The sequence below is a fragment of the Crocodylus siamensis genome, chromosome 15 (assembly GCF_052110815.1).
Source record: "Crocodylus siamensis isolate JL-2025a chromosome 15, ASM5211081v1, whole genome shotgun sequence".
Taxonomy (NCBI): domain Eukaryota; kingdom Metazoa; phylum Chordata; order Crocodylia; family Crocodylidae; genus Crocodylus; species Crocodylus siamensis.
Window position 1 is genome coordinate 7,315,685 of NC_143409.1, and position 22,843 is coordinate 7,338,527.

The following is a 22,843-nucleotide window of genomic DNA, read 5'->3' on the forward strand; positions in this document are numbered from 1 at the left end:
CCGTTACCTGCGGTGCGGCGAGGCGGCGCCGGCCCCGACGGCTCCCCCCCCGGGCAGCGCGCAGGGCCGGGGGGAGCCGCAGACCCAGCCGTTGCGGGGGGGCTGTGGGGACACTTTGCACTGAGCCTCCCCCCCCGCCCCTCACTCCGGGGTCACCGGGCCGGGACTGACCCCCACGCCAGCCAATGGGGAGCCGCCGCTAGGGCCCCGCCTCTTGCCGTCAGGGCTCGCGGCGCCGGGTTGGCTGGCGGCGGCCGGGCGGCTCCGCCCAGGGCCGTAAAGCGCCGCGGGGTTGTGCGACAGCGCGGGGGTAGGGGTTGTTGCGGCGGAGCGGTCGTGGGGAGAGGATTGGGCCCTGCCGCGCCCGGTTGGGTGTTGCTTAGCAACAGTGCGCGGGCGCGGCCTAGGCGCCAGGTGAGGGCGGGGGTCCCTAGGGGCCGTCACGGGGCGGGGGCGGCCTCCACCTGCCACCTCTGCTCACGCTTCCTAGGGCTGCCCTGCTCCCTGCTCCCTGGGGCGTCGGAGGTGGAATTTATTTGGCTTAAAACGCGAAACATTTTCTTAAAAAAAAAAAAAATTAAAAAATGTAGAGTTTGGGGTTGAGTTGGGTTGCGGGGGAGGGGTTGGATCCTGCCTGGGGGTCCCTGCCAGGCCCATGTCTCATTGTGGGAATCACGTGGCCCATGTGAATAATTGAGTGCTTTGTTTGGTTATGTCTGATGTAAAATAATAATAATAATATTAATGACCGTTTCTGTCAAATGTAGGAAACGGTGCAGGGCAATTTCACCGATCTTCATTTAAAAAAAAAAAAAAGCAGTGGATTTCTGTGTGCGGATATAAGGCAAAGTGCCCTGCTTTGGAAAGGTACGTGGACTTGAGCAGTCTTTTTCAGGGATATTTTAGGGGTGCTGGCAGTGCCCTGACTGGGTCCTGGCAAGTTGAAACATTGTAACTTAGAACTGATTTTTCCCAAAGGAAACAATGTTATAAAGAGGGGATGGGTTCCTGAAACAAGGCCCAATACTCTATTTTCCCCAAAAATAATGCAGGCTTTTGTACTTGATCAATTGTAGATGTGTAATATAGCTACATGCATGTATTTCTATTGTCAATAGCAATTGTACTGATTTGGAAGGACTTCTTTGATGTGACTTCGCTGGAGTTTGTGAAGGACTCCTGGTTGGATTTTTTTTGAAGAGGGGTCTTCTCGGGGGGTCTTGGCTGCCTTCTTAAAGAAAGTGTCCAAGGAAGCGTAGACAGATATTTTCCAGGGAGATGGGCGATGCAGTGAACTCGTTCGCTGGCATAGCGTCGGATTAAGCATCGTAAAGTCGAAACTGATGTCAGAAAGTCGAAACGGGGTGTCCATTTATAAATGTCATAAATGGCATTTGTTGTTACTTGAAACGTTTCAAGTCGAGGACTGCCTGTAGCGACCCCGTTTAAGCTTCTTTTGTCTGGTGTGTGATATTCCTGAGAACTCCATAGTTTCAAGCCACTTCCCTCTAAGGCTTTCATTTGCAACCTTGTACCTGTTTCTCTTTCAGTATCTCTCTTCTTCCTTCCTTTCCCTTTTAAGGAAGGGAGAAGGGGAAGGAGGGTAGTGGCTTTCTCCTACCCGCTGTGCAATGATTAGTTTTTGCTATTGGTTTTTCAAGGGTAATGGGGGGAAAAAAAATCGTTATCACCTAATGTGCTATTTGACACCATGCTGTCACCTGTCTTGTCCACTTGGATTGTAAGACTTGTCCAGTGCCAGTCACAGGTATGGGCAGCCCGGGACCCAGAAAGCAAGGGGCCTGAAAATGGTAATTTTTTCGTTATTATGATCATTATCTCTGGCAAGGGTGGGGGCAATACTAGAAGTTTGCCAAGGACTGCCTAGGTACAGTGCTGGACTTGCCTTGCTTGTCTAGTGGTTCCCAACCTTGATCCTGTCAAAATACAAAAAATAACAGATAAAATTTAAAGACATTGTTCCTAACATGACCTTGCAGTCATGCTACTGCTTCTTTATTCCCCACTTTGGCTTCGTGCCATCTTGTACTACCCTCCCCCGCTACTATCCTGAAACAATCTGTCTTCATCCTCTGGTACCTTCCTTCCATTCAGATGTTTAATACCCACCTCTTAAAGAATCTCTGCCACTTCTTTCTTAATTATTATCTTTTCTTTCCCTTCCGAACAGTTGTCCTGTTTGGGACATGTCATAGGCATTTGTAAAGTGTTCTTTATCTTAATGCTGCCACTTACACGTGTTAAGATATGATCAGGTAAAGCACAGCCAACATCCTGTTGCAAAGGTAGAATTTCTTAGTGCGTGCCCTAGATGAGTTCTCGGTTTCTTTCACCCGAGCAGCATCCCTATATCGTATAAATTACACAAGACATCTACTCGTGTCACATGTAGAACAATCCTTCAGTTGTGTTTATTCAAACCCTTTGTAAATGTGTGGAAATGTAATTTTATTCTGTTGTATATTCATTTAGGTAGAAATAGACCTTGAAGATGGGAACAGTACTTTGTATAAATTTAGCCACAAGCTGATTGCTGAAGAAATTGTATGAAGTTTTAGATTATCATTTCTATTCCATATAGAACGCTAAGTATGTTCTGCAATTGAATATAGAAGTAGCTGATATTTTAGACTAATTGTGTTGCAAATGGGACGTGTAGACAAGAAAACAATGTGATGTTCCAGTGTCATCCTGTCCAAGACTTGGTAAGGTTCTAGCTTTTACAGGTCAGATCTTGCTGAATGATATTTTCAAAAAAAATATCAGAGAATCTGTGAGACAAATGTGCACATTTTGATAGCTGGCAGCACACACTGCCTTATCATCCAATTTTCAGTTCTGTCGGAGACTAAATATGGGCAGGTTGTGGTAGTCAGGTGTCTGGGTTCTATTCCTCAATTTGTCATTTTAAGTTGCTGTGTAACCTTGGAAAGTCACTTTACTCTCTCGGCTTCTGCACATGCACAGTGCAAAAGTGGACACTGATGTATAAATAGGTTACATGACTTTCCAAGGTTACACAGGAATTTTAATGGCAGATTAAGGGATAATACAACAAAGGAAGGGGCAGTACTTTGGAAGCTGCTTAGAGATGATAGGCTAAAAAATTCACTGCATATGCCGAGTGGTACAGCAGAATATTTGTCATGCTTTTAGACTACCAGTCAAAATAAATCATGATTAACAATAAGTAAATTGCATTGTTTTCTTTGCTACTACGTACTTGCATATGTAATAGATAGATGTTCAGGGAATTGTTAGAGACTGCTCCCTTTTTATGAGATAAGAATAAAAAAGGAGAAACTGGGAAAAAGAAACTGATTATCTCTTTCCCAACTGATAAGTACTTGCTACCAGTAATAAAATGATCAGTCTAGAACTGTACCTGGCTGGCTCTCTCAGATTTAAAGCTCTGAAAATGCTCCCTAGAAGAAAAGTTCTTTTTAAGAAGACCAACCTGCAGTGTTGAGGACTCCAAACCGGAAAATCACTACAGTATAGATTGCTGTTAAACAGGAGTAGTTGTAATTGTGGCATAAAGGTGTTGGTGGTGTTGCATAGCAGCATGATTACCTAGAGCTGGTTGGAAAGAATAGCTTTTCTAACCTTAAGTGTGTGGACTAACATGACAATTGGACTGTTCCAAAAATGTCATGGGTTGCCAATTGGTTCACAGTTGTCCCTGAACAGAGGTGTCTGCACCTACACTGCTAATGGGGAGGGTTCTGCATAGAACCTTTTGGGGATTGCATCACCCAGGGGTGGTAGAGTACCCAGACCATCTGCCTTCCAGGGGTCAAGGCCCAGAGTTTTCCCAGGATTCCCCTAAGGGGGAAGAAGAGTAGCCAAGAAAGATGAAGATGCCAATGCCTGCAAGTGAAACTTTCTGCTCCCCTTTCTCAAAACATTGAGTTAAAAAGACTGATTAGGTTTAATAATATCTGGGAACGTGCAGGCTCTTAGAACCAGCTCTGTGGACATGACATGTCATTTTGGGTAGCTCAGTTGGCAATTTTTGACAAGCCTGATGTCCTAAAGCAGCAAGTATCTACAGTTCCTATCCATTTCAGTGGGACTGTTGGGTGCTCAGCACATCTCAAAAGCAAACTTTTGGTCTCAGGATACTCAGTTACAGACCATTTTTGAAAATGGAGATGTCTAACATCTCTGTTTTGTCCCTTTTAATTGTATTGGGGGCTCATTTTTGCCCTCCAGCATGGGCACGGTGTTCCACTTGAGTGCCGGTGCAAGAGAGATTAATTTGATCCTGAATTCTGCTACTGCAAAAAAACCTCAGATCACAGCAGGTCAGAATGTTTATGCTACGAGGTCATATTTGAAATCTCAGGGCTTATCTTGTGCAAACACCTACAGATGATTCACACCTAACAGTATGAATAGTGTGTTGCACGCTTAAGGATGTTGTGGGACTCTGGTTGAGAATCACTGGTATAGACAAATCTGGCTGCTAGTTCAGAGTCTTATTGATTTCAGTGGAACTCATTTACAGGACTGGAATCTTTATTGTTCTCTAATTCAGTGAGGTATGAACACCTTGTCTTCTTTAAAGCCTTTAGCTATCTAAAAATGCCATTAGTATATGGAATGGCTGTAAAAGACGAGCAGGCTATTTGCTGGTATGTCTAGAGCTGTGAAAGTATGGAAAGGTGTCTGTTTAGTCAAAACAAGCTCTTATGCATATTGAACTCTCACTGAATATAACTTTGAAAGGAAGGTTTTGTGCATTTTCTCCAGGTGAACCAGCACTGCAGCATGTCGTGCAAACAAGGACAGTTCAGGATATTCATCTTGACTTAAGCCCCTATTCCTAACTGACAGATCCTTCCTGGTGATCCAGCAGGTGGCACTCTTCTCCTGGTACTGAATCAACAGCTCAGCATGCAGTTAGGTGATACTGTGCTGCCAGAGGCACTGTTTTTTAAATGAGACTTAAAATTAAGACTCTGAACTGTATGGCAATTCAGAATAGCCCCCTGCTTGTGGTATTCTGGGTTGCCAGGTTCTAGGTCTGTGTGTAGCCCCCTGCCTGTGGTATTCTGAACTTTGTGGCAATTCAGAATATTTTTACAAGGTCCTGAGTTTTTGATGTTCTTGAATGAATACTTTCAGAAGTTTGAAGGAAGGGTTTTATAGGATGCCCATTTAAAAATACATAGCGAATGCATATTTCCACACTTTCCTACAAAGTATATTTAACAACAGTAGTAGTCATTTTAAATGTGGGGCCCAATTCATGATCTAGCTTCATGTATATTTTCCTTCTAATCTGTTATGTTCAATAACACAACTCTCTCTCTCTCTCTCGCTCTTTCTTTTTTTTTTACCAGGAGAAAAGAAATACCACTCAAAGCCAGTTCTTTTTGTCTGAGAAGAACTGATACAGAATGCCCATGAGTAACATGCAAAAGCTTAAGACTTTCTTCAGATTTTAAAATCTTTCCAGAATGGGGGATCAATCTCTTCTACAGCAGATGCATAGTGATGTGCTGGTAGGCAGTCCATTAGCAAAGGACAGCTATGATTATGCCTCTCTTCTCAACCTTCATATTTCTCCAAAGCATTCATCTGCAAGAGGTAATGAGTCACATAATCAAATGTGTCTGGAATCTACTAACGGTGGCATTAGGAGCCATCAGGACTCCACAGTTTCAGATGCTGTTGTTTTCCTGATTGATGATAAATCTAATAGCTCTGCAAACACAAACTTCTCAGCATTCAGTCCACGGGAAATAATGCTACTTCAGTTAACCTTGATTGAAATGATGCTCGCTAAAGTACAGTCGAAGGAAACTGAATACAGCATAGGAAAGAAGTACTGTGATATAATTAGAATTCTTCTGAAGGAGACACAAGCTGACTCAAAATTAGTAAGCTCTTACAACTATTTTCACAGCTTTCCTTAAAAAAAAAAAAAAGCAAACTTCATAAAACTGACAAATACTTATTTTTTTCATGTCTACAGATTTGGCTGTTAGGTAGCTCTGATAAACTGTTATCTCACATGGCTTCAAAGAGTGTGGCCTCCCTTGTGTATTTCCAGCTAAAGGAAGAAGTAAGTTTATGGGGTTGCTTTGTCTATATGTAACTTAAGGTAAAGATAGATACTTGGTGGTTACAGTCCTTCTAGTTGTCCATCTAACTGTTGCTGACCTTTTGGAAGTGGTCAGATTGCATAGAACAGCATAGTCTAAAAGCTAAACTTTCACAGCAACAGCCTATGTAAACAGGCAGCATCTGATTGTGATGGTGGACAGTAGGATTTTCCATGCCCTCAGGCCATGGAGCAGTAGCAGAGCTGCTGGCTTCCATTTTTCATCTGCAGCTTCCTGTCTGCACAGTAAGCGAATCTTCTGTACTCCCTCCTTCCAGAAAGGGTTTTAAAATTTAAATAGTGGCTCTCTGTAGCTGCCATCATTAGCATTGCTACACATGAAGCAACCCACTTTCCCTCTCTTCCAATCCTAATCTCTTTTTTTCATCACTGGAGATTTTTAGAGCTACCTTAAAAAACAAATAGCAAAGGTCATACAAGATAGCAGTATATGGGCACTGGGGTGGGCCTCCCTGACAGTACATTTATAGGGTATTGGGGTTGCAGGGATCATTTTGTAGTATGCTAAGGTCATTAGAGGACAGGGTGGCCAACTTACCTTGCAAGTGGCATGGGTGGCATCTATGAATGGTATTCGGAAGATCAGGGAAGGAACAGGGCACACAGCAGCAGACAAGGCGGGAAGCCAAAAACGGTACAGATTGGGTAGGAAGCACTAGGCAAGGAGCAGAGGGCAGAGCAACAGAATGGGATGGGAATGGCACTCGGCACAGGCAGGGCTTGTGGCAAGCCTCCCAAAAAGGGAGGCCTCCCACTGTTATAGATGATGGTATGTTTGAGTATATTCTTATGTAAAGCCTGGCTCAAAACTTCAGGAGCCCATGGTTGAGGGTGGGGGGTGGGGAGAGAGGGAGAGTACAATTAAAATGTTAATTTTAGGTGGAAGATACTAAGCTTTAGGCAAAGGAACAGAGATAAGCTAATGCAGAGGAGAGGTAGGAAACAATAGAAAGAAACTTGCCACTTGGCTTCAGTACATCTAGGAAAACCCATAAAGAATGGACCAGGATAAACAGAAACGAGCAGGTTTGTTTTAGGAAAAACAGGATTGAGCTGAATGTAAGGTTGGGGCCAGATTTGATCAGGTTCTGGAAAAGAAAAGACTCCTGCAAAAGATGATAGAATGAGAAGGATAGGGGCATGAAACGGAGAGAGAGCGGTTCTTTGCTGGAGCCAACTACTGTGGGGTTGCTAGGATTTCTTGCTCCTTAGCCCAGCTGCAAATATTTTGATCAAATGTCTGTAACTAACTACTTTATGGGTGCAGTCATTCATATATTTTTAAAACATTCATTTCAAGTAATTATGTAACTGCTACTGGCCATGGGTAATGTGAGAGGCAAGAATTTTTGGGGTGATCTTTTAGCGGACCAAATATATAGTGGGGAAGAGAGGGGTTTGTTGTTGGGGTGTCTTGTTTTGTTTTTGTTTTGTTTTTTTATTTTTTTAAGATAAGCTTTTAGGGACATGGTACCTTTCCTTGGGTGCCCTCAGGAAAGGTACCTTGTGTCTGAAAACTTGTCTAAAATCTTTCCTCCCTGTGCCGTTGGGCCAATAAAAAATCATTCCAAAAAAATCATCACCTCTTACATGTCCTAGACCATCATGACTACAACATCGCTCCACGTAAAACCTCCATCTTTTTTCACTGCATGACTGTATTCTGTTTCTTTTTGCCTTACCCTGCCTTACTCTTACGTTTTGTAATTTAAAATTTTAAGTGTTGTAGAATGTCTTGGCTTACAGTGTACAACAGCTTTAGCTAAAGATATATTTATAATAAAAATTCATGAAAGTGATTTTTCTTATTTGTTTTTTAGAATTCATTAAATGTCACCTGGCTGGCATTTTGTTTGAAGACTCTCTCAGAATTCCCAAGGGGTGTTCGAGCAGCAGAATGTCTATGGACTCTTACAGCAATTATTAGAGATGTTTTGAAAGATGAAGATATGTGCAAAGCAGGTACTGCATATTAATAGCATCAAATAATTATTGTAAGTGTCCAGAGGGAGGAAGGCTACATATCATGTCTGTAGCAAAGTGGTAAGGCTACCTGAATATTTTAATGGCAGTGGGTTATTTTCTTTGTCACAGGAAAAATGAATGTTAGAAAACTAAAATGCAGCACTCTCCAAAAAAATTGAATTTGAAAGATGGTCTGATGCCACTTCAGGGGGTAAAAAAATATTTTAAATGATCTGCATAATTGAACTATACTTCAGGAGCTCAACTTCGACCCTCTTTAACATAGTGATTGTTATTACAGATATTATGAAGAAGCTTTTCACTCCTCTTGATGCTGTACTTGAAGGATTTCATGATTCCATTTTGTTTCATCATTTTGACAGCCACCAAGATGCATCAGCACACTCTAAACCGTCAAATAACTTAATTGCTTTCATAGATTTGCTTGAAGTTCTTGTGGCCTGCAGATTTCAACTAGTATTGCACTTCAGATGCCAAAGAATTTTATTTTTGAAAACTACTTACATCCTGGACCTTGCTAGTTCATCAGTTCATTATTTAATCAAGAAGAAGTCCATTATGCTTGTTAAGAAATGTATTCTTTATAAAGCTGGTGAAGATTTCACAAAAGGATTGTTACTAACACCATCCCTACAAGATCCTTATTTAGATATGGATATGGTAACATTGGCTGCTGCTCTATTGGAAGCTGTGGATTTGGGGTGGATGAATCGAATAACTGTTAGTGAAAAAGCCTGCTATTTCGGAGGCAGTGAAACTCAGCCTAAAGGTGGTGTCCGCACTGGTCCTGACCAAGTAATCATCAGAGCCTTAAGCTTGATTTTACTTAAAGCTTTAGAAACAAAGATCCAGAACTCTGCTGAGGAAGCTGAAGTCAAAGGTAAATCTTTTTTCTTTTTGCAGTTTGAATTCATTAAGCAGCATAAAATTTAAAACTTACAAATGATCCATACAAAGCTCATCAAAATTGCAAACAACGATCCTTGAGACTTAAAATAGCAGAGCAAAGATTCTCTCCTTTTAAAATCCAGCGAACCAAATGTCTGGGAACACCTTGTTTAGGACTTGCAACAACTGATGACTTAAAGCTATGACCTCGAATAGGGTTACCAGGGCCATACCGGGGGGTGTGACATGAATTGGGGTGACTGCCCCAGGCCCTGCACTTTGGGGGGCACTGCAGAGCTGGGCGGAGCAGCCGTGGCAACTCCATGCTGCCCCCAACAGCTTTGCATCCAGCCGCTGTCCGTCCCCCGCCCCACCACCACCACCACCACCACCACCACCGCTGCCAGTGGCACCTTCTTTGGGTCTAGGGGCGTGTGGGATCAGAGCAGGAGCGGGGCCCTGCATGGGCTGATTTTGCCCCAGGCCCCACACCCTGCTCAGGTCAGCTCTGAGGATTACTTATTTCCACTACCGAAAAAGGGACACCTGTTGGGGGCGGGGGGCAGTTCCCCATCCTCCCAGGCCCTGCTGGTGTCCCTCACTCGCAACCCACAGTCCCGCACCCCCATGGGCTAGGCTGGTGCCCCTTACTCCCAACCTGCAGCCCCCTGTCCCTCCTGATGCCCTGTACTGCCGACCCATAGTCCCTCCCCCTCCACCCCCCAATGTCCCTCCATTCTCAAGTCACAGCCCCCAGCAACCCTGCCAGTACCCCTCCTGACCTGCAGCCCCCTGTACCCTCAGCCCTGCTGGTTTCCTTCACTCCTGACCTGCAGCTTCCTGCCCAGCCTTGCTGGAGGGGGCCCACAGCTCCCTTGTCCTGACCGGGCTGGAGTGCAGCAGCTCCAATTCATGTGGGTGGCGGTGGAGTGGGTCCAGCATAGGCTGGGGGGAGGAGGAGGGGAGCCCTGTGGCTTCCCCCTCACTCTAGACTGTGGCACTTGCACTGTGCCAGGTAGCCTGGCCATGGCTCCTTCTGGGCAGCATCTCCTGGCCACCCTGCCCCTGCAAGCTCAGGCACTGGCTGTAGTGCCTCCGACCTGACCATACAGCTCCCTGCAGCCCCTGACAGCCCTCCTGCACCTCCCTTTCCCTTCCCCTGCTGGAGGGGCAGGTGCCTTCCCCCTGGCAGACTCACCCATCTCTCCCCACACACCAATCCCCTCCACCCCCCATTCCCCGTAGACCTACCTGCATCCAGCTGCTGGGGCTGCTTCCTCCACCCTGCCTGGCTGTATGCCAGCCACAAGCAGGTGCGTTTGGCACCCCCTGCCTCCAGTTGCCCCAAGCAGCTCCTTGCAGGCTGGAAGGCTGCCAGTCTGCAAGGGTAAACCCATGGTTTCTTCCTTTTAAAGAAGAAAACGCTCATTTTTCCACAGCAAACAGAAAACGCGGATCCCTGGCAAACAAGCATGCTGCTAGGGCAAGCCAGGCAATGCAGTTCTATCAGCAAAATCTCAGTCACTTGTTCATATTTCAAAATACTGCCTGGACAGAGATTGGAGGACCCAAAAAAAGGACATGTCTGGGAAAACCAGGACCCCACCTTTAAATCCTTGCCTACTATCTCCTTCAGTATGTTAAACCTTTTGGTCCTGCAGGCTGGATAAGTGGCACAGGGCCAGTCCTTGGGCCAGATCCCAGCTGTGGTCAACATGTGGGTTTGGGCCGCACTTCATTTGATTTGGGTGCCCTGTGCCCAGATCCTTCCTTGCGCCACCTAGATTGAACCTGGTATTTCCCCAGCCCCACGTGCTTGGCTTGGTGTGCAGGGCTACACTGTCTGCTTGTAGGGCTCCCCATAGGCCTGGAAACTTGGCAGCTGGGAAGCAACAGGTGGTGCTGCTGTCTTTCCACAGCTGCTAAACTTGCAGTCTGAATGACGAGACTCCATGCGCTGTCTGTGTGCTGTGGGTTAGGAGCTGAGCACGCCTGATTTCTCTTGTATCTGGTCAGTTTGTGGAGCTGTTACTCTGGGTTTGTTGTTTGGTGTAGGAGAGCATGAATATAATGGGGCTCATAGTCTTGGATGAAAGCATTAGATGTTATTGTGGGACAAAAATCGTAGGTACTATGAGACAAGAGGATGGCAGTAATAGCAGAAGTGGAGGAAGTCATAAAGTGAAAGCATAATAAAAGCACAGGAGATTTGGTTAGGATGTGGTTGCAGATATTGTCTCACTCTCTCCTGTACTAACCCCTGGGATTGAGTCTAGTATGAGTAAGGCACATTTTTCCCTGCCCTGCTATTATGCATATATTGTAGAAAGGTTGAGGCAGAGGGGCACATGTTCAAGAAAAACAGGAATGGTTGCTCTGAGACTGTGTTTCTGGCTGAATAGTGGAAGGCAAAGACTTGCTGGATGTTCCTTGTTGTCAGTCGGTGGTCGAAGTAGTGAAAAGTCTAGGTTGATGACCAGTGTACAAAGGGGGTGGAATTTGTGGGGGGGGGGGACCCCCCCCCCCATAAATAATGGTATTTTGAGTGTGGATTGGGTTTTTCTTCAGTATTGAGGAAATCTTAGTAGCTTCTGAGCTTTTTATATCTTTATTGTAAATACAGTAGATTGCTCAAGCAATGTTGGAGATGACTGGGGCCATAAACAGGGTTTAAAATGTTGCCCAGCTGAGCAGCAAAGGTAGTGATTTCAAAGCCAGCAGGGTTGGGTACCGGGGCTAGGGAAGATGTTCCTGGCTCTGTGGGCTGTGCATGCTGCCTGTGCTGTACAACTGAGGAGCATACACAGTTTTTTTTCAAGCCTGTGGGGTGGGAAACTGAGCCACATAAGCAATCCCCACCCTGGTTCCTGACTTCCTGGGCTTTAAATGCTATCCCCACTCCCTGGCTTGGCAATGGTGAGTAGCAATTTCAAAGTCATAAGGGGAGGGAACCAGGGCTGGGAAAGCTACCCTGCCCTGGTTCCTAGTCCTGTGGACTTCAAATGCCACCTGTGCCACCCACTGAGTGACACATGCAGCAATTTTAAAAGCCAGGGGGCCAGGATTCAGGCTGTCCCTTGCCCTGCTTCCCTGCATCCCCAGCTTTAAATCACCCCATGTGCAGCCCCATCTGGGGTACACACGAGACAATTCAATACCTTTTGGGGGAGAGGGTACCTATTGACAGCCTGCTCGTTCCCAGGCAGGGAAGAAGACACTGTCAAGTATTGGGCTCCCCTGAAGGTGGTGGTGGCCAGTAGAGATGAACACCTGTCCGTGGCTTGTGTGTTGGAGGACAATACAAGGAGATCTCTGGATTTCTGCAAACCAGACCCATCTTTTACACTGTCCAAATGTTTGACTGTAGTACATCATAGCACGTTACCTGTTTTAATACTTGTAGTCAGAAGTCTCCTGAAAATACATAAGGGTTTTAGTGTTTATGGACAGCAAATGGTAAAATTTAAAGTAGACTTGTCTAAATGAGAGCTGTTTTAAGATGTGCATTCCTAAAAGTTACACTTCTCAAAAGTGGAAGAACCTCTAATTTTTCAAATTGTTATTTAAAAAAAAAAAAAAAGTCTTCAGTTGGCTTCAAAAAACTATTACTACACCGCCATGGTCTTTCTGTGTTTGGAACTACACATGGGAAATTTCAGGTAGAAAGCAGTGATGCTGCTTCTCACAATTGATGATATAAGAGGTGACTTAAAATGAGGCAGAGGAGCATGTAAATATATTGCTTAGGTGAAAATGGATTTTTTTTTTTTTTTTTACTTTGCTAAACTGGGTTAAAATTACTTAATTTTGACACATTTAATTTACAGGTATTATCAGACGTTGTTGAGTTACACACACAAATTGGAAAGTTTCCTGATTTTTGGTTTGAATAGTAACTTACCATGCGTGATCATTTAACGTTTCTATTCCTTTCCTGAGATTTGAAGCAAGCAACAAAACCTCATTTTAAGGTGAACTGCATTACTTGTTTTTAAGCAAAGTCAGTTCTTACGACACAATAAACTTTGTCACAGTATTTAATTTCCATTTAGATAAATGACTAAGCCTTACCATTCAATCTGTGGCACTTTTTTCCAGCTCCATAAATATTTCTCACCTAAGAAACGTCTTCTGATAAAGATCTAAGCCAGTCTTTTTTCCTATTTAACTTTTTTAATGCTGAACATGAGGAACTAGGTTAGAGAATATTTTTAATATGCTTTGGAAATAGTGAAGACTTTTTATACTTTTCTTCATTGTAGAAGGGTGAATATGATGTACAGAGGGAACTATTTTCCAGGCATTGGCCACAGCATTAAAATGCCATTCTCTCCTGGGAGAATCACTTCACCCTCGTGTCCTCAGGGTGTATGTGGCAATGCAGCTAATGGAGGCAGAGTACAGAGATAATATTTTGAAACTAGAAGGTATTATAATTCTAGCATGAGGTTTTTTTAGGAAAAACCTATAAACTCACTGAATAATGTAATTTTCTGGCAAGGTTTCTTTTGTATCCTTTAGCTTTTATCTTAAAATACCACCCACATATGCAAAGGTACTTGTAATTTCTGAAGATTTAGATTTGGGTTTAGATTGAAGACGGTGACTGTCTCACATCCTTTTTATACATCTCCGGTGCCCTGCCTACACAAAACTGAAAGCATAGGTGCCATGCAGCCACTGATGTGGGAGTCCATCCTCAGTGATTTGCAGAGAAGGGCTCTGGGTCTTCAGCCTCTGCTGGATTGTTCGTTTACAGAGGAAAGAACAAATATGAGGAAATCTCAATTAAAATGAATTGATAAGAACTTCTATGTGGTGTCTGCAGTCCCTGTTCTTTTGTGGGAGGCTAGAACCATGTAGTTTGGGAACCAAGGGGAAATAAGGACCCCAAAATAAATATGAGGTCTCAGAGGTGTAATCCTGTTCATTTTGCAGTTAGGTGGTTGGGGGAGGCTGACTCCCATTGCATCCCCAAATTTTAAAGGTTCCCTGCCCTCTCTCTTTTTTTGACTGATGCAGAAAAAAGAAAAAAAAAAGAGTGCAGGATTTCCAGGTTAGTTATCAAAAATTTGCACATGTTCTTAAATTGTATCCATTGCCAAGTCTTCAGATTTTAAAAATCCTGCATGTAATCAGAGAATCAATTTTCATATTAGATTATTAATAATGTAAGAATTTCTACATGTAAAATATTTATGCTTGCAAAGATATCCGTTTTGCTTTGTACCTGGGCTAAATTATTGTGCTGATGTCTGTTTCCAAACCACTTGTCCCTTGGATTATTGACTCCAGAAATGGTACCATTCCTCACAGCCTTTTGATGCAGTGTCAGTGCAGCTGAGCCAAGGGCTGTGTGTTTGCATGACTAACTTCCATCCTATCTACTGTTAATTTAAAGACATATTTGCTGTCATCTTCCTGTGCTGTTTTTTAAAAAAAAAAAAGGTTTCACAGTTAAAGTTTCTCTATTTTTAGCAAACCTGCGACGTTTCATGTCCAGATTATTAACCTTCTTGAAGAACCATCTGAAGTTATCTCCACATCCTTGTGAATGGCTTTCCATGGTCTTTATAGAACAAGATGACGACATGCTGGAAGCTGCTAAAGCATTATTAACCATTTATTTAAAGTTGAATAGGTTAGTACATATTTTATTTAGACCTGTAAAATACTTACGTGTCTCTGGATTGCATGATCTCACTAAATAATAGTAGTACAATAAAAGTTCTGTTATCCAGCATCCCCCAGGAAAGGGGGATGCCAGATAACATAATATGTCAGTTAATTGAGCGGCTCTGGCTGACTCTCTTCTCACACCGTGTCTGGGGTGTCCCTCTGCCCCTCCCATGGCATTGCCACCCCTCCCGCCGCGTCGCTGCCCATTGGAGGCAGGTCCCGCACAGCCTATTATGCCCCGGGGCCGTGGGGGCTTGACAGCAGAGGCTGCTTTGTCCTGAGCTGTGGGGGCTCAGAGAAACTGGAGGTGCCACCATGGGCACTTCCGGTTTCACTTTCTTACAAGCTGGCATGGAGGTTAGCGGAGCGTGCCGGTTTGTAAGATGCCGGATAACAGAACTTTTACTATAATATTTTTGTCTTTGATCAGTAAGGCTAATTGCACCTTGTCGTGCATCTACAGATGCATCACAAGCCAGTCCAGGATGGTGTTCCTTCCGCTCTGTGGTGTTGGTGAGGCTGCAGTTGGAGTACTGCGTCCAGTTTTGGGCGCTGCACTTCAAGAGGGATGTGGACAGCATGGAGAGGGTACAGAGGAGGCCACTCACATGATCAGGGGGCAGCAGGGCAGGCCCTACGAGGAGAGGCGACAGGACCTGAACCTGTTCAGCCTCCACAAGAGAAGGCTGAGGGGGGGGCCTGGTGGCAGTCTACAGACTTATTGGGGGGACCAGCGGGAATTGGATGAGGGTCTGTTCCCCAGGGCACTACCCAGGGTTACTAGGAATAATGGCCACAAGTTGTTAGAGAGAAGGTTCAGGCTGGACATTGGGAGATATTACTTGACAGTGAGGGCTGCCGGGCTGGAATGGGTTCCCAAGAGGAGGCTGGACAGATATCTGGCTGGGGTGTTATGACCCTGGCATTTGTTCCTGCCCAGGGCAAGGGGTTGGACCTGATGATCTGTTTAGGTCCTTTCCCTGGCACTATGAAACTATTACATACAAAGAACTTGGGAAGATGGTGCATTTTAACAACCTTTCAATGGATTGATCCAGCTAGTTCTTAGCTGTGTAGACTAGAGTATAATGTGTTCTCCATTACCAGGAGTGCTAGTGGGAACTTGACCATTTTTTGATTTAACTGGGTTTTGGATAGCCCTGTTCATCAGAGCAGTAATTTTCTGTTAAGGCCTCAATCCTGCCCTCTAACTCACAACAGTTAGCTTTGTGTGATCTGAATGATAGATACGTATATGTTGAAAGGCAAGTCCTGAGCATTTATGAATGCTGACATTCCTGAGAACTATTTAGCATTAAGATTCAATGTTAAGAATGCGGAGGGGCTGAAGTACTTCATTTAGGCTCAGTCCTGAGACCTGAACTTCTCTCCAATCTTACAACAAAGGTTTCTTAAGCCAAACTCCCATAGCTTGGTGATGACTGACAGCACTAGTACCTGAAGTGTGTCCATTTGTCTGATTGTATAAATTTATCATAACTCTGTTTCTTTCAACATTGTTTCATTTCCTGTATGGAAATTGGGACATGATATCCTCATATTTAAAAGATGCTTGGCTTGGTGAATACCTTTTGTAATGTAAAGCTTGAATGATGACACTACTGCTAAGAGTGGGATTTGGTCCTAAAAAACAATCAGACTCTAAGGAGCCTCATGCTTTATCACAGTGGCTAAAATTTAGACTTCTTTCTCCAGGAGGGCAAACCTAATCAACAGGGAGTCCAATTCCTAAGCTCAGAGGGAGGAGTAGAGGTTCAGATAAACTTTGGTGCCTAGGATCTCCTAGCTGCATGCCTTCCCCCCCTGCACAAGCCAGCTTGGCATCTAGGCAAATTGGGTCCCCGTGGGAGGCTAGCTCAGTCTTCCGTTCATGGTATGGCAAAGTGTACATATTTGCTATACCATGAATGGAAGACTGAGGTAGCCTCCCAAGGGCAACCCAGTTTGCCTCAATGCTGAGCATAGGGGTGTATGCAGCTAAGAGATCCTTGGCGGCAGGGTTTATCTGAACCTCCACTCCTCCTCTGAGCTTAGGAATTGGGCTCAGGGCTGTATGGGTGGTGGTTCTGTCATGTTGGGAATACAGATGTCTCAAAAGAGATGCTTGCTTAAACCAGAATGCCTAACTGAGAGCAGCAGTGAGTTTGCACTTGATTATGGTGGCACCTTTTTGCCCAGTAGGCTAGCATTAAAAGCACTAACCTAGGCAGCGGGAGATCAGAGCTGTAGGCTGTCCTCAGCCTGAGGGGATTCAAGGGCATCTCCCACTTCCAGGATAGTGTGTTAGACACTGGATCACACACGGGGCTGGGGCAGGGCAGCTCCCCACCCTTCCTGGCTGAAGTTCACCCATTGCACAGCCAAGCATCCGAGTTGCATGAGCCTAGATGGGCAAGCAAAAGGGCATGTGCCTCCATTCTAGCAAGGAGGACATTCCTCTGGGACACGGCAGTCCTGGTTTCTGGCCCCTGTTGCCAGTGTGATTTCTCCTATTGTTTTTTAAATCAATAACTGTCCAACAATCCTGGCAGCAGTGACTGGAACCCAGTAATGCCCCCCACGAAAGTGCCCTATTTACTAAGCCACAGAGTGACACTCCTTGTGGGCTCCTTGGATTATTTTAGGTACCGGAGAATTAGAATATGGCCTGTAGATCATTAAATCTATATTTAGATACCTAAATCAAAGCTGCCTAACATCTTAAAAGTAAGACTACCTACTTTTATTTTTAGATTTGCAGAAATTAAAACAAAAATACTTATTCATGTGCTTTGATGTAACCTAAAAATACCTAGTGCATGGAGTGGTACAGTTAAGATTAAATTTCAGAAAGTATGCCAGGCATCTTCAAACATCTCGTTCTCCTCCCACTTGGAAAATTCTTTCCCCTTCACTGATCCTAGATTTCAAAACTGAAGGGTAAGCAACAACAACAAAAGATGAGTTTTTTGCAATGTATTAATTCAGAGCATTTCAGAGTAAGGAGGGAAGCAGATTTCGAAGCTGTGGGACCTTCAAAGAAAATGCCCTCCTTGCAGTTCCCCTTTTTTTAAAAAAAAATATTGGCTGGGGCTTCTGATAGAGCAGTTGTGATGTGCTTAATATGTAGGTGGAAAAATTTGCTTTAACTGTGTAACTGTAGTAGGATATAGTGCTCATCCTGCTTATCTTCTGTACAATGCAGCTACCTCTGAACTGGCACTTACTAAAAGTCTTGAGCAATAGCATTTTCCAGATATGTGGATTTAATCTGTTTGACTAATAACTTTTCAGATTACGGCGTGCTGCTGCTGCTGACTTGCGCCTCGAAGATGATCTGACACATGAGAGCGGTTGTAATCCTCACTGCATCTTTTTATATCTTCTGAAGAACATTTCTTTTGATTCCACAGTTCTTCTTGATTTTTTGATTTCATCAGAAACTTGCTTCCTTGAGTACTTTGTAAGATATTTGAAACTTCTTAAAGAGGGCTGGCACCATTTTGTCAACATCTGTAATTGCTTTGATGCTGTAACTAAAGGAGGCGTGTGTGATTCTTTTGCCACCCCTCCCCGCCAGGGAGAAAGATACTGTCAGACTGTTTTGAGATGGCAGACTGGCTGCTGTGATCCAGAACAACAGATTCTGGCATCTGTGGTTTCTTCCCATGATTCTTTTGCACCCACAAGGCAGCACTGTGGTGACCAAGTTGCAAGATCTGACCTGTCTAACACAGTTTCCTTGGGCTGCCTTCAAAGCCTTGTTAATTATGACAGCTCGGAGGACTCCGATTCGGAATCCGTTGGAAAGGAGTCTTTGGCAAACACGAAGCAGATGCCTATAAATAAACAAGACAGTACAAAGATAAGGGAAGCTGTTTCCAGGGTCATAGATGACGAACCAAACACATTTGAAACAAAAATGTTGCCTCTGGGACAAAAAGGTTCTAATACCTCGTCACTCTTGGCATGTAGGCTTTCTTCAAATAACCCACCCCCAGTAGAAGGAATGCTTCGCAAAGCAATGAAATGTTTGGAAGAACTACAAAAGGCAATTTCTAGGCTACAGAGGAAAAACCTTTTCCCATACAACCCAGCTGCACTTTTGAAACTGTTGCTTCACATTGAGAGAACTTGTAAGTGCATGAACCCATTGTAAGGTGATAGAGTGCCAAGGCTGACACTTTGAAGTGATTTCTCACTAGTAGGCAAGGGACTGTTCCCACAAGATAAACATGCTCTGATGCTCATTCTGTGAGGGACATTCCTTTTGGACTTATCGGTGTGTTTTAAACTGAGCTGGCTAAATTGGATACCAGCTGACACTTAAAGATAAATCTGCAGCTGCATTTTAAGTATCTGGTCTGCTGTCTCAAAGCCCCAAATTTATTTCCAGTGTATGTGACAGTATACTGTATGTTAGGATGAGTTATTGGGTATTAACAAATGACAGTAAATCAGTGATTCTCTTGAAGACCTCATGGTAAAGTACCTCTACTTAAAATGTTAGCTGTAATTCTTTCTACTGTCATTCTAAGATCTGAAGACACTGCTAGATTGGCAGTGCTTTATGGACTGCAATGCAGTGATAATTCCAGATTCTAGTGCTTAGAAGTAGAGATGTGTGAGCTGTTTGAACCAGAGAAGGCTTTATGTTTGAACAGGGGCTACCCTGGTCCATGACTGGGGTTTCTGGGCATCATTATGTACTGACAGTACTGTATTATTCCACATCTGTGATCTTAGTACTAAATTGTATTTGGATTCCCCTTCATAGGCCTCAGCAGCTAATAGTTCTGTACTTTCACAAGCCTGAATTCAAGTTATAATTTCACTGAAAACTGTTTCCTAAATGCATGCAGGTCATTTTGTTTTATGGCATACCCTTTTAAAAAAATGCTGGACTAGCGAAGGCTCCACTTAACTTCATGTTGGCTTTATCATCATAAAGCTAGAATCAAACTTGGATAATGCAAAAGTGAAGTTCTGGTAGAAATTCTTACTTTGCTCCATTACACACGCAGTCCATAAAATTAATACATTATAACACAGTAACGTATTAAGGTACATGATGCAGAAAAAAAGAATATATTACATACATGTGCTGTAACCTTGTAAGATTGATGTTAGACCTTTTAATTTAATTAAAGACCTTGGACACTTAAGTCCCTAATTCTAGAGAAGAATCCGGAGCCCCAAGTTCAGCACTCCTGCCTAATAATGCCCAAGGAGAATTGGATAGCTCAACACACCGATCAGAAAACTGGCTGAAGTCTGTACACTGAACATGCAGCTGTCTAGTGCTAGATAACAGGGAGGCATTGAGCATGGGGTGAATCATAAATCCCCCTCCTGAAGTAAATGGGGCATCAGAAAGGTACCTCCATGGACTTGTGGCCATTAGCTCTGAATTCTCACCTTTTATGTAGGTATCTGTGCCTTCCTTTTCAAGGAACTGAGCCCTTTTTTATGTAACTCTCTTTTTAGTTTTAAACAGTGACTGAATAAAATATTGAAACAGTCCATAGAACAGGGACTGGAATCCAGGTCATCCTCCTCCCAGGTGAATGCCTACCCAAGCTCTAGGTCAGGGTCGTGCTCCAGCTCCTGCGCCTCCTGCAGCTTAACGAACCTTGAATCTTTTCCTGCACAGTGCCACAGCTTTATCAGGAGGAATGATGCTCGTCTTGCCTACAGTGACCTATAGCTTAGTGGCAGGGCAGTTTCTTGAGAGGCTGGAGATATGGCTTTGTATCCCTTCAGGCAAAGGAAGGAATTAAACTGGGATCTCTCTCTTCCTCCGTGACTGCTCTAATTGCTAGATTATTAGACATAGAGAGACGCTTCCTTGTTTTCCCTGTTCATCTGTATTAAATTTGCTTGGAGAATGCCTTAACCTAGAGCAAACCTCTCAGGAGAAGACAGAGGACTGCTAGTCCTTGGACATTAATCAGGGTTAGTGCAGAGCTGTCCAATTTCTCAGCACCTGGAGGCTGCAAGCCAGGCCATGGATGCCTGGCTTGTGCAGGCCATCGCCCCCTTCCCCCCTCCCCCCGCCCTTTCTGTACCATACAATTGAGTGGCACCCGGACCATCCCAGCTGATGTGCCACAGGCTCCCCCACTGCACTGCAAGCTCCCCCAGCACTGCAGGCTGTGCCACGCTGCTGCCTGTAGAGACATGACATCAACCTTTCAGGTTTCCTGTTCCAGACTTAGAATCACTGAGCGGGAAGGGACCTAGACAGACATCGAGTCTGACCCCCTCACCAGGGGCAGGAAGGAGCACTGGGGGTGGAGGGGTCATAAGACCCCAGCCAGGTGCCTGTCCAGTCTCCTCTTGAAGATCTCCAGGGAAGGTGAGAGCACCACCGCTCTGGGAACCCTGTTCCAGGCTCTGGCCACCCTTACAGTGAAGTAGTTCTTCCTAATATCTAACCTAAACCTCGCCTCCCTCAGCTTGTGGCCATTGTTCCTGGTGACTCCAAGGGGGGCCCTGGGGAACAGACTTTCCCCGAGTCCCTGCTGCTGGCCCCTGGTAAGGTTGTAGGCAGCTGCAAGATCTCCCCCCCCCCGCCGAGTCTTCTCTTGCAGAGACAAGAGATTCATGTCCCTCAGCCTCTCCTCATAGGGCTGGCCGTGGAGGCCCCCAACCATACGCATGGTCTCTTCTGGACCCTCTCCATGCTGTCCACATCCCTCCTGAAGTTACTGGACACAGGACTCCAGCTGCGGCCTGACCAGTGCAGCATAGAGGGGGAGCAAGACCTCTTGGGACCTGTTAGCGATGCCCCTGTTGATGCAGGACAGGCTGCGGTTGGCTCTGCCTAGTGCTTCGTCGCACTGGCAACTCATATTCATCCTGGAGTCGATCCTGACTCCGAGATCCCTCTCTGCCTCTGTGCTGCCGAGAGGGGCAGCCCCTAACCTATAACCATAACGCTGGTTCCCTCTCCCCAGGTGCAGCACCCTGCACTTGTCCTTGTTGAACCGCATCCTGTTCAGGTCCGCCCACTTCTCCAACCTATCCAGGTCTGCCTGGATGCGGTCCCTGCCTGCCGGTGTAGTCACTTTCCCCCACAGCTTGGTGTCACCAGCGCACTTGAGCAGGGTGCTGTCCACCCCCTCGTCCAGGTCGCTAATGAAGATGTTGAACAGCACCGGCCCAAGGACCGAGCCCTGGGGGACTCCGCTGCCCACACCCCCAGGTCGACATCGACCCGTCCACCCCCCCTCTCTGGGGGCGCCCCTGGAGCCAGTTTGCCACCCGTGTGACCGTGCATTCGTCCATGCCACAGTCCCTCAGCTTGCCCACCAGAACTGGGGGGGACACTGTGTCGAAGGCCTTCTGGAAGTCCAAGAAGATGACATCGACTTCCTCCTTCCCATCTAAGCTCTTTGTTACCAGGTCATAGAAAGAGACCAGGTTAGTCAGGCAGGATCAGCCTGGCACGAACCCATGTTGGTTACCCCTCAACATCCCTTCCCCTGCAGGGCTCTCACAAATGTGGCCCTTGATAAATTTTTCAAAGACCTTCCCCAGGATAGAAGTGCGGCTGGCTGGCCTGTAGTTGCCAGGCTCTTCCTTCCTCCCCTTCTTGAAAATAGGGACCACAATGGCCCTTTTCCAGTCCTCAGGGACTTGGCCCGAGCACCAGGAGTCCTTGAACAGCCGTGCCAATGGCTCCGCAATGACACCAGTCAATTCCCTCAGCATCCGCGGATGAAGGTCATCCGGGCCCGCTGACTTGGACACATCTAAGCCCTCCAGGTAATCCTTAACTAGGTCTGAACTAACAGTCGGGGGACTCGCATCCTTCCTGGGCCTCTCTACACTGTCACCCCCGAGCGCCCCATTGCCAGCAGACAGGAACACGAAGGCAAAGAACTTGTTGAAGAGTCCTGCCTTCTCTCGCGCCTCCGTCTCCAGCTGCCCTGCCCTGCCCTGCCCTGTAGGGATCCAGTGTTACCCGGAGACGACTTCTTGCTACCTGTATACTTGAAGAAGGACTTTTTGTTATCCTTAATCCCAGAAGCTAATCTAAGCTCTAGTGCTGCTTTAGCCTTCCTCACCAAATCCCTATAAGCTCGGGTCAGGGAGGTGTACTCTTCCTTTGTCCCTGCCCCCTGCTTCCAC

At 45.3% G+C, this 22,843-nt stretch overlaps 2 protein-coding genes across 10 annotated transcripts in view; one reads left to right on the forward strand and one right to left on the reverse strand.

The window, feature by feature from the left end:
• Positions 1-158, reverse strand: part of ASB7 (ankyrin repeat and SOCS box containing 7) — a 57,423-nt gene extending 57,265 nt beyond the window's left edge. For both annotated transcript variants that reach the window (XM_090028767.1, XM_090028765.1), the window contains exon 1: positions 8-158. The gene's annotated coding sequence lies outside the window, so the exon portion shown is untranslated. The remainder of the gene's footprint in view (positions 1-7) is intronic.
• A 119-nt stretch (positions 159-277) lies between these two features.
• On the forward strand, positions 278-20,809 carry LINS1 (lines homolog 1). 8 transcript variants are annotated; one of them, XM_090028669.1, is made up of 9 exons: positions 278-414; positions 768-867; positions 4,777-4,930; positions 5,370-5,909; positions 6,005-6,094; positions 7,975-8,116; positions 8,421-9,020; positions 14,507-14,669; positions 18,002-20,809. In XM_090028669.1, the coding sequence occupies exons 4-9, from the start codon at positions 5,487-5,489 to the stop codon at positions 18,864-18,866; spliced, it is 2,283 nt and encodes a 760-aa protein (XP_089884795.1). In that variant the 5' UTR covers positions 278-414; positions 768-867; positions 4,777-4,930; positions 5,370-5,486; the 3' UTR covers positions 18,867-20,809. The 8 variants fall into 8 exon arrangements, 7 of the variants coding, with proteins under 7 accessions (XP_089884795.1, XP_089884796.1, XP_089884797.1 ...); XM_090028670.1 differs by having other exon boundaries at positions 4,777-4,925; XM_090028671.1 differs by having other exon boundaries at positions 4,777-4,899.
• The last annotated feature ends 2,034 nt before the right edge of the window (positions 20,810-22,843 follow it).